We start from the raw sequence: 12,755 nt of genomic DNA, 5'->3' as shown, positions 1-12,755 counted from the left end.
TTCTCTATTATTATTCCTTTAGTTAACAAGGGCTTACAAAATTATCTCACTGATGGTAGAGTTATACCCACAATTGGTTTTCATGTAACTCTTTGAAGTAAGGCGTCTACAAAGGCCTAAGACGTTATTTAGAGAGTGAGAATTTCTTACATTTGCTCTAGGGAAAGAAAATTATTTTTGGAGTCAGTCCTAACTGGTTTTGAATTCTGACTCTCCCATTACTTAAAATTAATGACATTGTGGAAATAATAGTAATATCTCTGAGCCTTAGCTGACTCATCTGTAAAAAAGAGATCATAATATTTTTCTCACTAGATTATAAAGAAAGTGCTTATTAATAAGCCCCACAGCGGGTAGTCATGAGTATGAGTTTCTTTTGGTTGGTCACACTTCCCAAGCCCCCTAGAAGTATTAAAGGGGGAATTCAGAAGCAGAGAACTGTGGACGTTTTTAATGTTTCTAGAGTGTTCTCATAACCTTTTATCTTCAGTACTCTTAAGTGTGTGATGGGCCTGTGATGGGCCACTGAGAAAGGAAATCATCAAAGCTTAAGAAACCTATCAAAGCTTAAAATTCCCATAGCTACAAAGGAACTGTAGTGTTTTGATAAATTTTTAACTATTTTTGTATACCTAAGATTGTATATTTACAGACGTCTTGATTCTGTTTTAGTAACTATTATATTAATACTTTAGATATAATATCCTGATTTAACTATTTTCTTATTGGAAATTTAAATTCTTAATTTTCTTAATTAAAATTTCCTAACTTTTTTTTATCTAAGGCTATAATCTTGATAGAGCTTTTTTCTTTCTTTGTTTTTTTTTTAAGTTTTTTCTTTTTTAATGTTTGTTTATTTTTGAGAGACTGAGACAGGGCGGGAATGGGGGTGGGGCAGAGAGCGAGATAGATAAAGAATCCAAAGTAGGCTCCACGGTTTGAGCTGCCAGCACAGAGCCCAACACAGGGCTTAAACTCACAAACCATGAGATCATGACTTGAGCCAAAGTTAGGCGCTTAACTGACTGAGCCACCCAGGTGCCTCTAAGTTTATTTATTTTGAGAGAGACCGTATGTGCACAAATATGGGAGAGCTGGGGTGGGGATGGGAGAATCCCAGCCAGGCTCTAATCTTCGTGCTTGTCAGTACAGAGCCCTACGCAGGGCTCAAAGTCACAAACTGTGAGATCATGACCCAAGCCGAAACCAATAATCATTCAGAAGCTTGACGCACTGAGCCACCCAGGTGCCTCATCTCTTTTTTCCCTTTTTTGCATTATTTCTTTTGGGTAACTTACTATAAACTTAGTATGATTTACATTTTAAAAGTTATCCTCTCTTTTATTAAAAGGAGTACAAATAACATGGGCACATTGTGAAAATGTCACACTATTTAGAAATAAAGCAAATGATTAATTTTATCCCTGTTTAGCCTATTCAGTTTCCTCTCCAAAGATACCAGTTTCTTGTATATCTTCCTTAGATAGTCTATTTACATAAATAATTACACAGGTAATCTCATTATATTGAACTTAAATGGAAACTCAGATGCTCTGTGTTTTACATGTTTTTGTTTCATTTTAACTGTATCATAATTTATTTTTAACCAACCCCTCAATGATGGACATTTAGATTGTTTACAGTTTTTGTTACCGCATCAGGTCACAAATGGAGCCTGGGTGGCTCACTTGGTTAAGCGGACGACTTCGGCTCAGGTCATGATCTCACAGGTTGTGGGTTCGAGCCGCGCGTTGGGCTCTGTGCTGACAGCTAGCTCAGAGCCCGGAGCCTGTTTCAGATTCTGTATCTCCCTCTCTCTCTGACCCTCCCCTGCTCATGTTGTCTCTATTTCTCTCTCAAAAATAAATAAAACATTAGGAAAAAAAAAATGAATTGGAAATGTTTGTTAGCATGTTCAGGATAAATTATTAGGGGAGAAATTGTTTTGTTTTGTTTTTTGGTTACTAGTTCTTTTTCTAACCACTATCGACAAGCTACCCTATCCTCACTGAGATTCTGTCCAGCAGATCCCACGCATGAATATAAAAGGCCTGGGATATAGATGAGAAATAGTAGTCATTCGAGAAGGGCAGACATCCCAGAATATGTCCTAAGACAGTACTGGCAGGGGTGGTTGGCTCTTTGGTATTACTAGGATACAAAAGGGTATTAAGATTTCTTAAAGATTCTTATGAGATCTTTAGGTCTTTGTTTCATGAATTTCTCTCTTTATAGATTGATTCCCGTGTTAGTGAATGGCATGAAGTACTCAGATATAGATATTATCCTACTAAAGGTAAGGAAACTTTCCTGATAAATAGGGAATCTTGTTTCTCTTGATGTAGAGATTCTTTGAATTTGACTAATAGAGCATGTATTCAAAATAGACCCTGTGTAAATGTTTTCTGTTACGTATAATATGCTATAGAGTGCAGAGAAGCAAATGATGAATTTGGGAGAGAACATCCCAACTTCATTGGAACCAAATGGTGACACTAGTAGAGAATTTCCTATTGATTCATTTGTAGTTCATTTTAAAATATATTGAATATGATCTGAGTCTTATTCAGGTACTCTAGATTATGCCAGCAACGGGAGGCAATATTATAATGTAGTTAAAAGTGCCTAATACTCAACCTGTGTTACTGATAGTTCTTTTCTCCTTAACAAAGAACTATTTTTCTGCCCAGGGCAGTGGTTCTTAATGAAGAGGTACACCTCAAAACCAGGTGCATGAACCCATCTCTCCCTTATTCTGATTCTTTCATGCATGTACATATTAGCATATAATGATATTTGAATATTATAAAAACTTTTCTCAAAAAACAGGGTGATGTTGAAGAAGATGAAACAATTCCTGATAGTGAACAAGATATAAGGCCACGTTTTCATCGATCGAGGACAGTGGCTCAGCAGCATGATGAAGATGGAATTGAAGAGGAAGACGACGATGACGATGAAATTGATGATGATGATACAATATCTGACTGGAATCTTAGTAAGTCAGAGGGAAGAGTACAGTTGCCTGCTTTGATAGCAACTTCATTGAGAAATCATACACATAATTGTCCAATACCCTCAGTAAAGGGTTAAAGGGTACAATTCAGTCGTTTTCGTATATTCACAGAGTTAGCAACCATCACCACAGTACATTTTGGGGTGTTTACATCAACCCAAAAATAACCCCGTTTTTATTAGAGGTCGCTCACTCCCCACTTTCTTCCAGTCCCCCAACCCAAAGCAACTACCAGTTTCTATTCTGTCCCTCTGGAATTGCCTATTTTGGACATTTCCTGTAAACAGAATCATACCAAATGTGGTCCTTGAGGACTACCTTCTTTCACTTAGCATGTTTTCAATATTTGTCCATGTTACAGTGTGTATCAATACTTCATTTCTTTTAAATGTGGAAAAAGAATCCATTGTGTGTATATGCCATGTGTTAGTTACCCATTCATCACTTGATGGACACTTGGTTTCTTGCGGCTCTTACAAGTAATGATGCTGTGAACGTTCGTGTCAAGTTTACGTGTGGACATACGCTTTCACTTGTGGATACAGACAGAAGTGCCATTACTGGGTTTCCACAGTGGCCCCATCATTTACTTTCGTATCAGCATTATCTTAGGGTTGTGTTTTCTCCATATGCTTGCCAACATTTGTTGTCTTTTTTATTATAGCCATTCTAGTAGATGCGATTATGCTTCTTAAAGACTTCTTACCTCACACTGCCATTTTTTCAAAAGGCTGTACATTTTATTTGACATTATAAAGTAGGAACATTGGCCACAAGCTTTTCCTGTTTTCTTAACATAAACTTATTTTTCATGGTAGTTTGGCTGCTGATTTTCAAGGATAATACTGAAATCATATAAATTGCTTTGTCATTCTCAAACTTACCAATGAAGTTTTTAAAAATCTCTCGTTAGTTTTCAGACTTAGCTGTATATCCAGATCATCTCTTGAGCCGACATTCTGCCCCACACTCTAGTGAAATGAGGAACCTAAACGCCTGTGTTTTGTTTTTGTTTGTGTGCTGGTCCTTAAAGCTTCATGCTCTAGTTCAAGGTTTCTCAGCCTCTGCACTTTTGACGTTTTGCCACATGATTCTTTGTTGTGGTGGCTGTCGTGTGCATTGTAGAATGTCGAGCAGCACCCCCCCACACACACACACAGTTGTGACTACCACTGGTGTCCCCAGACATTGCCCATTATCCCCTGGGAAACAACATTATCCCTAGTTAAGAGCCACTACTATAATTCAGAGTGTTGGGATTTCTAATAACTGATGAAACAGTTAAGGTCATGAGTCACCAGACTGAACTGTGTGATTCATTTGGTTAAATAATGCTAATTCCTCTGTTGCCCGTTTAGTTTTCTGTAACAGTTCCTTAGAGTGTCCGATATGCCCAGCACTAGGTCAAGGACTTGGCATCCATATCCCATTTAATCTTTACAACAGCCTTATGTTAGTAAAGAAACTGCAAAAAGAGAAATTTGCCTATGGTTGGTTAACATAGCTAGTAATAATGGCACATATAATCTTGGACCCCAAATTTCCCACAGCAAGAGAACACGAGGTCGTCACTGTTGCCACAAATTATAGTAGCCCCCTGTAATCCATGAGGGGATATGTTCCAAGACCCCCATTGGGTACCTAAAATCACAGATAGTCTGAATCCTCTACGTACTTTTGAGGTTTCTGTATGTACATACATAGATGCTTCTAATAAAGTGTACTGTATAAATATAGGCACTATAAGAGATTAACAACAATAATAGGAAAATAGAAGAGTTATACGGGCGGCCTTGGTGGCTCAGTCGGTTAAGCATCTGACTTTGGCTCAGGTCCTGATCTTGCAGTTGATGAGGTTGAGCCCCACCTTGGGCTCTGTGCTGATATCTTAGAGCCTGAAGCCTACTTTGGATTCTGTGTCTCCCTTGCTCTCTGTCCCTCCCCTGCTTGCATGCTCTCTCTCTCTCAAAAGTAAATAAATATTAAAAAATGTAAAAAACAGAGGATTATTCCCTTTCAGACTGCACTTAACCAAGGGTAACTGAAATCCATTGAATACAAAATTGCACAGTGAGGGGCTGTTCTACTTCCTCCCAGTGTATCCCCGTAGGCTGGGAGCAGGATGGATTCAGACTATAGTGTAGATAACTTTACAAAAGTAATCATGTTCATTGCATTGGGGGGGAGGAAACTACTTCCTCTTCACATCCCACCCATTTTTATATTCTTGAAGAAGTTTTTCCATGCGCATATGGAGAAAACCTGTTTATCTTTTTGGAGAAGAGGTTGACTTTCCAGCAGTGAAATGAAATTGATTTTGTGTACTCGTTGGTTCTTTTCCATATATTGTATAACTCATTCTGTGTTAGTACATAAAGATTTCATTCGCTTTGATGGCAGTGTAATAGTCATTTGTATGGCTCTGCCATACAGTATAACTGGGACCCTTACTGATGTTTACAGTGTTACTTCTAGCCAGTTTAACAGCCTTTTTAAAAAAAAGATTTTACTATTGTTTAACAGTTTGTGATGAACTATTTAGTATGCCTAATCACATTGGAAAAAAGTTTTTATACTTAGTTACCTTTTTGTTTTCTTAATTATTGTGTTAAATGAAATCTGAATTGATACATAGTTCCTTGGCTAATAGTTCTTTGTCTGGAGAATGCTTTCCAGCATATTTTATGCTTCATGCGCTGGTGACTCATTCAGATTTATTTGCTTCACCTCCTGCTAAGTCATGTGTTTGCTTCTGAATGATCTATCACTAAGTAGAAGTAATAAATGTACACATTTTGCTGCAGGTTAGTTTGCTAATTCTTGGTCATAAAAAATATTTCTTGTATGTAGAGACAGACTGCCTGTTATTTAATTGAGTTCTTTGAAACTGTAGATGTATGACTCTGAAGTGTTGTACATAGAACAAATATTCCTGATAATAGAGTTTAATGTAAAATTTTTTGAATTAAATATTTCTTTAGGGAAATGTTCTGCTGCTGCCCTAGATGTTCTTGCAAATGTGTATCGTGATGAGCTTTTGCCACATATTTTGCCCCTTTTGAAAGAATTGCTTTTTCATCATGAATGGGTTGTTAAAGAATCCGGCATCTTGGTTTTAGGAGCAATTGCTGAAGGTAAGTCTTAAGTCAGAACTGAACTGTGAAGTCCTTAATAGGCCCTACTGCAGATGGGCCACTTTAAAGAATGTTACCCTATAAGCAGACTCTTCGGTCTGCGATCTACATACTTTGCTCTCTTGTGTTGCTGATGTGGAATAGACAGTCCTATGATCTACATTAACTTAAAAAATATACTTGGATTCAGAAGCCATCTTAGGATAAGTTATTACCTTGAACAGTGAACTATTATTAAATAGCCATTGGCTTATTTCTAACCCCACCCAGAGAGTTTATAAATGCTTCTGTTACAATAAAGGGAACAGAATGAGAGGACTGATGTCAGAAGCATCCCTGTTGCTAGAAAAATTATTTTCTCCGTAGGTAAGTGTATGAAGCATAGTAGGAGAGTCTCCTTGTTCTCTCTGAAGGATTGTTGTGTCCTAGCTGTAAGCCTGTAAATACAAGAAATTGAAGTATTTTACAGGCACTTCTGAAAGCTATGATTTGTTAACAGAAGTAAAATGAACTCTTCTAACCCTACTAGAAGATACTTAGGAGCAGTTAGCTCTCATTTCTTTTTTTTTTTCTTTTTTTTAATTTTGAACAGATTATTATAGTGTATTTTCTATAATGGAGATAATCTGAATGTTTTTGATGGATGCTTATATGATTTTAGCATTCAACTGAAATAATGTTGTTTTAACCAAATGTTAGCACTTTCTGCAAGATTTGTTACTTATTTTTCCAGGTTGCATGCAAGGCATGATTCCATACTTGCCTGAGCTCATTCCTCACCTTATTCAGTGCCTCTCTGATAAAAAGGCTCTTGTGCGTTCAATAACGTGCTGGACTCTTAGCCGCTATGCACACTGGGTAGTCAGCCAGCCCCCAGACACGTACCTGAAGCCATTAATGACAGAATTGCTAAAGCGCATCCTGGACAGCAACAAGAGAGTACAAGAAGCTGCCTGCAGGTGGGACAAATCCATAATAGTGTTCATTGTGGGGCAGTGGGATGGGCATTTTAGTGAGAAATTAATTTTCAACTTCATGTTGGAATGTTGGAATTAAACCATCAGTGGAGCTTTTGTTTTCTGTAGTTTTTACCTAATGGCTTTGCAAATTCAAATGTGAATCAATTAGACCTCCTCCTTTGCTGGTTCTTCAACACATTTTTTTTTCTCCTCAGTGGATGTGATAACTGTAGAATGCTCTTTCACCCTAATTCTCACAACCTGGAGTGGTGATGTTGGGGTTCTTGCTCTTGAAGGAATAACAAAGTTTGAGCAGATTTACGTCATTAGTTTAAAGGTCACCAGCTCCATACAAAGTCCTACAGTGACCTGTTCTTAGTGAATCTACCCCAGTAGCTACTCTGTTGGTTGTGTTTGGAGCTCTCTTTGTTTTTATATCAGATCAGCAGTTTTATTACTATAAATATTCCAGTTTTCTGGGACAAACCTTATGTTCTAAAAAGGCCTGACATATTTATAGGTCTTAACTTTTTAATTAGAATTTTTTTACTGTTGGCTTTGTTTATAAAAAGAAACAGTTGTTGAAAAAGAGCGTAAATTTAAGTGGAGTTGGACTTTACCAGATGTGAAGCAAAAATACCTGGAACATATCTCTAATTCCTAATAAGATGAAAAAGTTGAACCAAAGGGACTTGGGTGATGAATAGCACCCTTTTATTTAAAAAAAAAGTGAGGGGAGGATACAGATTATATTTGCTTTCCTGCAAACATAATCTGTGTTTTTTTAAACTCTACTAATTGTTAGGTATATATTAAATGCTGGGTTTGCATTCCCTCCCTTCTTTAAGCTTAGAAGCTAGTACAGAATACTAAATAACTATATAATTCCTGGCAAGTGCTGTAAAGGAAATAAATAAATAGTTCACAATTTAAGACCGGGCTTTCACTAACAAATGGCTTAAGCCTATCATTTTAGGAAATCCCTGAGTAGGTAGAATAGAAGATAATACAAACTTTAATTTTAAAAATAAAGAGCTAGGTATACCTTAAGAGTCCAGATGAATTTAGGTCTAAATTGAAGTAACTACTCAGACTCTGAAATTTTTTTCCTTCTTGTACATTTGTGTTAATAGATAAGCCATACATAACCTAAATTTTTAATAACAAATACACTATGCATTCTGATATATAATGTAGACCTGAGACCAATGTTTTTAAGCTTTATGGAGGAAAAGTTGGCAAAAATAATCCATATATTTAAAATGTACAGTGGTATGACTTGATAAAAATGTGCATTATAGAACAGTAACCAAGATCAAGGTAATTAACACATCTATCACCTCAGGTGGTTGACAAAAGTAAGTGTTTTTTTTTGCAAGGTGACAATGGTTAAGGTCTATGCTCAGCAACTTTCAAGTATACAGCAATGTGTTATTAATTTAGTCACCATGCTGTATATTAGGTCCTAAGAATTCTTGTAACTGAAAATTGGTGCCCTTTGATCACCTGCATCATCCCATTTCCCCTCTCCTGCTAAGAGAAACATTTAAGAGGTCATGACCCTCTGTTCTGATACATCTCAAACTAACTGTTAAAAGTGTTTCTGTCATTTTGTGACTCTTAGTATGTAATCTGAAGGGTAGGTGCAAGTTTAACATTTTTAATTCTGATTTTGTTAATCTGGAACAGTCGTTAGAATTTAAGCTCCCTGAGAATGGGGACATTGTTTGGTTCATTGTTCATTGCTTTATTCCCAGCACTAAATGACTAAATAGGAAATACCAGGAAATACCACATTTGTTGAATGTCCAAATAGAAGATCCAAAGACAGTTTTAGATTTTACCGTTGTAGTGAAGCATGTGTATATAGGTGACAGCTTCTTTGAAGGAAGTGAAAAGAAATGGGGAAGAAACAAGAAAAGTAAGCCTCTGGTGTGGTGAGGTTGGGAGATAGTTATGTAAAGTATAAATAGATACTATATAATGTATAAACTGTAGACTTAGCTTCCTAGCTCTATTACAAACTATTGCTTTTCTACAACAGCAATAATCTCTCTCTCTCTTTTAACTGTAGTGCCTTTGCTACCCTAGAAGAGGAGGCTTGTACAGAACTTGTTCCTTACCTTGCTTATATACTTGATACCCTGGTCTTCGCGTTTAGTAAATACCAGCATAAGAACCTGCTCATTCTTTATGATGCCATAGGAACTTTAGCAGATTCAGTAGGACATCATTTAAACAAACCAGTGAGTATCTGTGGTTAACTATTAAGAAAAAATATCCAGCATAGTTAAAATCAGTAAGGTAACCTGTTTTTGGAAATGAAAATGTTTGGGAAGATGTGAATACTTACTGTTAGTTACTTTAAGAATGTATATCTTAGGGGCGCCTGGGTGGCTTAGTCAGTTAAGGGTCCGACTTTCACTTAGGTCATGATCTCGCGGTTCGTGGGTTCGAACCCTGCGTTGGGCTCTGTGCTGACTGCCAGCTCAGAGCCTGGAGCCTATTTCAGAGTCTGCGTCTCCCTCTCTCTGACCCTCCGCTGCTCACGCTGTCTCTCTCTCCTAGAAATAAATAAATATATTAAAAAAAAAAAAATGTGTATCTTAAAAAGACAGCAAGTATATTTACTTTTTTAGATAGTGTTAATAAATATGTTCTTGGTGTGGAAATTATATCAGTATATTACATGAATGCACCAACACATCTTAGAAAAGGGATGGGGCGCCTGGGTGGCTCAGTAGGTTAAGCGTCTGACTCTTGATTTCGGCTCAGGTCATGATCTCACAGGTCGTGAGTTCAAGCTCTGCATCAGGCTCCGTGCAGACAGTGCAGAGCCTGCTTGGAATTCTCTCTCTGTGCTTCCCTCTTGTCTTTCTCTGTCTCTCAAAAGAAAGAAATAAAGTTTATTTATTTAAATAAATAAAAAATGTTTTTTTTAAAAAAAGGGATAAAGGCTTTATACTGGAATTTGAGCTTTTTCTTAATTCCAAGTATTTTTATATCCACCACTTCATAAATATTGTAGCTTTAGAGTCCCACATCTAAACATCTTTGTTTTCTTGCTGGAACTTACAGGTGTGGGGGATATATATTAAAGTAAAACAACTAGAAATTGGATAAGTTAAAAATGCTAAGTAGTGGTATAGAAGAAGAAGTATGTTTGGCTAAGAATCCAAACTCTTTCTAGTAGTGTTATGATGAAGATGATGGAATTGGGTTTTTTTTCTTTTTAATGTTTTATTTGTTTGTGAGAGAGAGCGAGAGAGACAGCATGAGCAGGGTCAGAGAGAGGGGGAGATACAGAATCTGAAACAGGCTCTGGGCTCTGAGCTTTTAGCACAGAGCCCCACGAGAGGCTTGAACCCACGAACTGTGAGATCATGACCTGAGCTGAAGTCGGACGCTTAAATTTCTTTAAATAGGATTAAAATAATAGAATTTCATTATAGCTCAAAATTCCCAGAAGAAGAATAGATTACATGTTTATGATTGCTTTATGACAAGTCTCAAGAAATTGTCTGTTTGGGACGCCTGGGTGGCTCAGTCGGTTAGGCGTCTGACTTCGGCTCAGGTCATGATCTCACGGTTCATGGGTTCGAGCCCCACGTTGGGCTCTGTGCTGACAGCTACCTCAGAGCCTGAAGCCTGCTTCTGATTCGGTGTCTCTCTCTCAGACCCTCCCCTGCTCACGCTGTCTCTCTCAGAAATAAACAAAACATTAAAAAAAAATTTTTTTTAATTGTTTATAAGTTACACTTAAAACTTGGTGCAAGATACGTTGTTTATGCGCTTACTTTCATGTTGGTTTTATGTGCCAGGGAATGGGGATTGCTTTTCTGAATGTCAGAGAGCCTTTAGAATCTCTGCCCCTTGTTCACATGATTTAGTATTTAGTTATTTATGGATTCTAACGTTTAAATAAAGACACTCGAATGACCGTGAATCTTTTTCTACAAATGCCTCCATAAGTTTACCTATCATTTATAACATGTTGTACAGTGAGAGCCATATTATATGTTACAAGTCCCAGGAATAAAAACATTCAGAGTAAAACTTACAGAAATTATCCCTGATTATGATCAAATAATTTTTCTGGAGTGGTACATTTGTATGCATTTTACTTCAAGAAGGATAGAAGATGATGGTAAAATAGAATAAGATTATATAAGTTAAAAGATAAGGCAGAAAATAAAAATTTTAAAAGTGCTATGTGGAGCAGACTGAGTCTTAAAAGGCTTTCTGTAATGATTTTACACAATTGCTAAATGGATTTTAATTTTCATAGACCCAAAATGGACTTGTTTACATGTGATAGTGGAGCTTTATGTGTTTTTCATCATTATAAATAGGAATATATTCAGATGCTAATGCCTCCACTGATCCAGAAATGGAACATGCTAAAGGATGAAGATAAAGATCTCTTCCCTTTACTAGAGGTAGGCTAAGCTGGTATCCTTTAGTTACCCTAATAGCGTGTTTCATCAAAAACACATGTCTAGATATGAAGTGTGAGTATATGTGATAAGTGAAATATTAATAGATTTACATTCTGAACCATTTCTGTTAAAATGCTGAGTAAGTATATAACTGCTCTTTAATTATGGTACAACCATCCTAAGAAATACTATTGAATAGAAAACTGATAATGGATGTGTTAGACTTTTTTTTTTTTTAAGGTAGATAGAGGATTATATTACATATGTTTTCTCATCTACTCTACTTCGTTGATGATCATCTTGGGGATCATACCATATCAGCATGTATACGTCATGTAAATTTAGCCATGTTTCTTTATATAGATACAGAGCTATACTATGTTAATTAATATAGTTCAAATTATTTTATGTGTTATGTATTGTATATGCACACATATACTCAAACTTATATGTGAAATAGCATTGGAACTTGGTGCTAAAATGAAGGGCTTTACTTCATACCTTTCTGTCCAGCTTGAGGCTTGATGTTTGATTTTTTATTTTTCTATTTTTTATTTTATTTATTTATTTATTTTATTTATTTATTTTGAGGAAACCTCCCCTTACCAGCAGCAAACTTAACAGCAATGGGTGGCATCCAAAGGAGAGGTTTGAAAAGATAACCTACTATTATAGAATAGTAGAGCAGGCTAATAAATGCCCAGAATTTTACTGAGTACACTCTTAAAGCATTTATCATAACTTTATGAGACCCAGAAATTTACTTCTGTACTTTATTCTTTCTAGTGCCTATCTTCCGTTGCCACAGCCCTGCAGTCTGGTTTCCTTCCATACTGCGAACCTGTGTACCAGCGTTGTGTGAACCTAGTACAGAAGACTCTTGCACAAGCCATGGTATTGTTAAAAAATTATTATTTCTGCCCTCCTGGCACCATGAACATTTTTCTAAGGATAGGCATAATGTATACACATTTTTTCATGTAATTGATTCGAAGTAAGTCTCTTAAAACTTTTGTCTCCTTTCAGCTGAACAATGCTCAACCAGATCAATATGAGGCTCCAGATAAAGATTTTATGATAGTTGCTCTTGATTTACTCAGTGGCCTGGCTGAAGGACTTGGAGGCAACATTGAACAGCTGGTAGCCCGAAGTAACATTCTAACACTAATGTATCAATGCATGCAGGTGAGACTCGTTAAATTAAAAT

General features: G+C 36.6%; 1 protein-coding gene across 2 annotated transcripts in view; it reads left to right on the top strand.

Moving 5' to 3' along the window:
- TNPO1 (transportin 1) overlaps nt 1–12,755 on the top strand; it is a 93,253-nt gene that overhangs the window by 62,034 nt on the left and 18,464 nt on the right. For both annotated transcript variants that reach the window (XM_039242067.1, XM_039242068.1), the window contains exons 10-17: nt 2,236–2,296; nt 2,830–2,998; nt 5,998–6,150; nt 6,884–7,109; nt 9,184–9,355; nt 11,462–11,548; nt 12,335–12,442; nt 12,575–12,733. In XM_039242067.1, the coding sequence (XP_039097998.1) occupies nt 2,236–2,296; nt 2,830–2,998; nt 5,998–6,150; nt 6,884–7,109; nt 9,184–9,355; nt 11,462–11,548; nt 12,335–12,442; nt 12,575–12,733 (1,135 nt within the window). The remainder of the gene's footprint in view (nt 1–2,235; nt 2,297–2,829; nt 2,999–5,997; nt 6,151–6,883; nt 7,110–9,183; nt 9,356–11,461; nt 11,549–12,334; nt 12,443–12,574; nt 12,734–12,755) is intronic.

Source organism: Hyaena hyaena, unplaced genomic scaffold, assembly GCF_003009895.1.
Source record: "Hyaena hyaena isolate Hyena2069 unplaced genomic scaffold, ASM300989v1 scaffold_205, whole genome shotgun sequence".
Classification (NCBI taxonomy): Eukaryota; Metazoa; Chordata; class Mammalia; order Carnivora; family Hyaenidae; genus Hyaena; species Hyaena hyaena.
This window is presented reverse-complemented; position numbering and strand designations above follow the sequence as displayed.